This window comes from Mercenaria mercenaria, chromosome 12 (assembly GCF_021730395.1).
Source record: "Mercenaria mercenaria strain notata chromosome 12, MADL_Memer_1, whole genome shotgun sequence".
In the NCBI taxonomy this organism is placed as follows: Eukaryota; Metazoa; Mollusca; class Bivalvia; order Venerida; family Veneridae; genus Mercenaria; species Mercenaria mercenaria.
Window position 1 is genome coordinate 6,439,937 of NC_069372.1, and position 4,573 is coordinate 6,444,509.

The 4,573-nt window shown below is 35.6% G+C and overlaps 1 protein-coding gene across 1 annotated transcript in view; it reads right to left on the bottom strand.

Moving 5' to 3' along the window:
• Positions 1-4,503, bottom strand: part of LOC123535239 (beta-1,3-glucosyltransferase-like) — a 106,519-nt gene extending 102,016 nt beyond the window's left edge. The window contains exons 1-3 of the mRNA XM_053518919.1: positions 4,452-4,503; positions 2,043-2,081; positions 1,176-1,371 (exon numbers count right to left, since the gene is read on the bottom strand). Coding sequence (XP_053374894.1) covers positions 1,176-1,371; positions 2,043-2,081; positions 4,452-4,497 — 281 coding nt within the window. The 5' untranslated portion in view covers positions 4,498-4,503. The remainder of the gene's footprint in view (positions 1-1,175; positions 1,372-2,042; positions 2,082-4,451) is intronic.
• Positions 4,504-4,573: the final 70 nt, after the last annotated feature.

A 4,573-nucleotide genomic window follows, 5' to 3' on the forward strand; every position in this document is an offset into this window, starting at 1 on the left:
GTTTTATAACCCCGAAGACACATGTGAGGTTTCAAATCAATATCTGCATTAGTTTTGGAAATAATAACTTCCATGTAAAACTTTAACCAAAATTTTCTAAGTCTAAAAGGGGGCATAATTTGCTCAAAAAAAACATGTCAGAGTTATGGGTCTTGACCCAGTGAGGTTGGTAATTGATCTTGAAAAAGAAAAAGTAAGTTTCAAATCTATATGCCTTTTAGAAATAGCTGTATGTACTTGCACGCAAAACTTTAACCAGAATTTTCTAAGTCCAAAAGGGGGCATAATTTGGCCAAAATGAAAGTCAGAGTTATGGGACTTGCTGCTATCAACTAGTTTTATAACCCCGAAGACACATGTGAAGTTTCAAATCAATATCTGCATTAGTTTTGGAGATAGTAACTTGCATGTAAAACTTTAACCAAAATTTTCTAAGTCCAAAAGGGGGCATAATTTGCTCAAAATACATGTCAGAGTTATGGGACTTGACCTAGAGAGGTTGGTAATTGACCTAGAAAAAGAAAATATAAGTTTCAAAGCTATATGCCTTTAATTGATGGCTGTATGTACTTGCATGCAAAAACTTAACCAAGGTGTGACGCCGACGCCGACGCCGACGCCGACGCCGACGCCAGGGTGAGTAGAATAGCTAGACTATTCTTCGAATAGTCGAGCTAATAAATTGAGCCGCGCCATGATAAAACCAACATAAACCACGCAGTCTGGTCAGGATCCATGCTGTTCGCTTTCAAAGCCTATTGCAATCAGAGAAACTGTTAGTGAACAGCATGGATCCTGACCAGACTGCGCGGATGCGCAGGCTAGTCTGGATCCATGCTGGTCGCAAAGCCACTATGTTGGTTTTCTCATGGAGCGGCTCAATTCACTCTTCCAGTGATACCCTTGATTCCAGGGCATCCCCTTTGTGGTTCTCATGGGCATTTTTGGTAGTACCCAATAGAAATGACTTTCCTTTCTAAAATATTCTACTGCTTAACCCGCAACAATGTTGATTTTTATTACAGTTTTCAAGAAGTACAGATTTAAAAAGAGCGTTGTGTAATAATACTATTTTTAAACACAGTCTATTTTTTTGTTCACAAGTATTATGTTTAGTAACTGCTCATATTTTCAAATATGAAATTTTGGCATAATATGTCTTTAAAGCAGTGTACTTCTCTAGCAATGGGAATATAGTCCACGCTCCTATGATAGGCCATTTCTTGTGTGTAAGATAAACTGCTGGTTTATTGTCCTTCGGTATGTCTATCATCTGTTCCATTAAATCTATCTGCAGTTGCCTCCCCTTGTCAGCATGGTAGGGGTTTGGCTGGGACAACACCACAATCACAACATCTGCCAGTCTTGTATCTGAAAAATATGCATGCAAAATTCTGATTTGTAACCATTTTCTGAGTAGTTGATGGGAAAGTAATTCTTTTGAAAGGTTGCAAATCACACTGGTGCACAGTCACACTGATGGTAAGGTAAATGTTTTAATAGGCTGTTGGTCAAACTGGTGGTTAATGTCTTACCAATATGGTCTTTTTAGTAACTTTCCAGATTTAATGGTTGAGAAAGATCCGATAAAGACTAATTTCTGACAAGATCAGATGCTTGCATTTCAAAAACTGGATGTACAGCAGAGAATATTATTCTGACAAAAATTCAAACAAACAACTGAGCTACAAATTGTTGTTGTCCTGGAAGTTTTAACAACAACACAGGAGCCAAAACATGGACATAAAGATTTAGGCAGAATGTTTATCATTTGTATTTGACTAATGTATATAAGCCTCTTTTTCACTTTTCATACAGTATTTCTGCAAAGATATGTTTGAATTCATATCAATGTAGCTATGACGTCAGTCAATTATATTCTAATTCTAACCTTAATAGTATTTTGCCATTTTTATGACAAATAACCATTTCTGATTTCCATCAAATGTGTAAAATGACATTTTGGATGATTCCTAACTTTAACTAACTGAAAGGTTATTAATAAGATACTGGTAACTTTAAATTAAAACATTAACTTTTACCATATTTCCCTGGCTCCTCTCCACTGACTGACACCAAAACTGAAAAAAAGAGTTTATTTTGTGAATGGTTTTCATGAATAATCTTGTAAGTACATGTAAACAAAAATATCCAACAAATTACAAAATAAAACTTGAATAGCTAATACTGAAGTGGAACCATTTGGCAGTCTGGCATTGGAAATATTATTTTCTACTTCCATTAGCTTTCCTTGCAAAACAATTCTAGTTAATACTTATTTCAATTAAACAGACTTTCCCCCAAAATAGTTGGTTAAGTTAATCATAACAGACAGGTGTGGTAACGGTACTTTTCCCTTAAACTGTGATTGTAGGTGTTTTGAAAAAGATTCTACTCTCAAAATTTTTGAAAGTGGTTCTGTGGTATTTCTGTATCATGTACTTTTAATGTAAAATATGTAAATGTGACATGATTCAGGCTGAAAATGCTACCTATGGAGTACATTGCAAAAGACAAGGCAACAGAAAGCTTCGGACCCAAGATGGTGGCATATCACTCACCAACACATGCTTTGACTTTTAAATGTACATATTAGTGCCTCACGGCAATGAAGTAATTAAAAGCACTGAAGCTCCACAGTAAGCCCTGCATTTTATCAGGCCATTTCTCACAGACCTCAACAGTGTGACCCATTCAGCATTCCCTATCAACAGATTATTCTTTAACAGTTTTCTGTAACACGTGCAGGGTTCTCTTGTAGAAAAACATATTGTAGACAGGACTTTCTGGATGGCTGGCATTTTATACAAAACTTGCTTATAAATATATAAATTTTATGTCCAATCATCATCATCATCATCATCATCTTAAGTAACTGCCTGATTTCTTTTGCAGTATAATTCACAATTTGGTAAAGCTGTTGTACATATGGGCAGCAGGCAGGACTGACTTGCTTCCAAATAAAATATATACAGTTGATTATAAGCTGATTTAGACAGGGTGTTTGCTGGCCAGGACCAACTGGAAGCATTTCAAACTGGTCAGGTCAACAGCAGTTTGAGGAAGCTTTTCTGATAGACTGCTGTACATGCAGAGATTTGGCAATAACATAGCTAAAAAATTTCAGCTCAGAGATGCTTATATGCTTTCACAGATCTCTGAGCTGAAATGAATCCTGTATTGAAACCTAACCAGAAATCGTTACAGAAGTTTGTCACACTATAATTTCCTGAAATGAAATGCCATGGCTTCACCTTTTACTTTAAAATATTTCTAATCCATTTTTCTTTTGATCTGACATAAAATAAAAAACCATGCAACAAATTCTGAAAACAAGTTGTTGAAAATGGTTATATTTATACTTCAGTAAAAGTCATATATACAAAATGTTGACCTTGATTTTCAAAAATAACCATGTGCTATTAACTTTACATGGCGCGTGATCAGCTTCTCACAAGTCAGTGTGCAGATGTTGCGGTTCAACACTGGTTAGGTTACCAAATGGTGCTACGCCGTAACTTAATGGACGCGACCATCAGAAAATAAAAATAGCTTCTGTTAAGTTATGGTAGCCAGAACTAGCAATAACACTGATCATGGTCTTTTCTAGTCTCAATTTTTCGACTGCAAGGCAGACCGATTTCACAGACTGACATTTACCGTATATCTGCCTCTACATCTCAAGTAGTTAGGAACAAAACTGTGGTGGAAATCAACGTGATTTAAACTTCATGATTAATAGTTTTCGATACACATCAAGCGAGTGAAGTTTAAAAATAAACCGATCGATACACACACTGCTTCACATGACTGCATGAGGTAGAAATTTAATGATGTAAGCGGCTGACATACATACAGTTTAAAAGTGTTTTGCCTACAAAATGGAGGTTTTCTCACTAGTTAGGACATATAATGATTGTATTTGGAATGAGCTTTCCAGACATGTAATTTTTAAATTGGGTTTAAATATGTATTTGAAGCCTCCAAATTTAGCAACGCGATTTGCATCACTGGTTATATACACATAGAAGGAAAACTTTTCATATTTGTTTTGAATGGTAAGTAGGTTGTGCATGGATGACTTTATAGTCTCAATATATCAAAGCGCCCTTTGCACACAATTAGTTTGGCTAGGTCTTTTTGTGATTATTTGTGCACAGAATTCATTCAGTATCAGTCCTTTGCGACATTTTTTACAATTTTTACAAGAATTACTTGTTTCCAATCTACTCTTAAGAGGTCCATTCATCTTTTTACAATGGAAATAACAGCATCTGACCATCAGCTGGTCATGAAGAAAAAGGCTGCCGCGAAAATATATGACAATTAGAAACAATGCACAAAAGAAAATTATTAACGGAATGACAGTCATATCACAAACTGTATCATACACATTCTAAGTCAAATCCTTTTGTTCGACATATGTATTTTCATGTATTGTTGTTTATTACCTGTAAAACTAACTAAAAATATGTACACGTCTCTGTAGCCAACCATCTTGGAATTTCCCACGGGATAATGAAACCAGCGATTTCATTGGTTTATGGTAATCTCGGGCCAATCAGAATCGCTT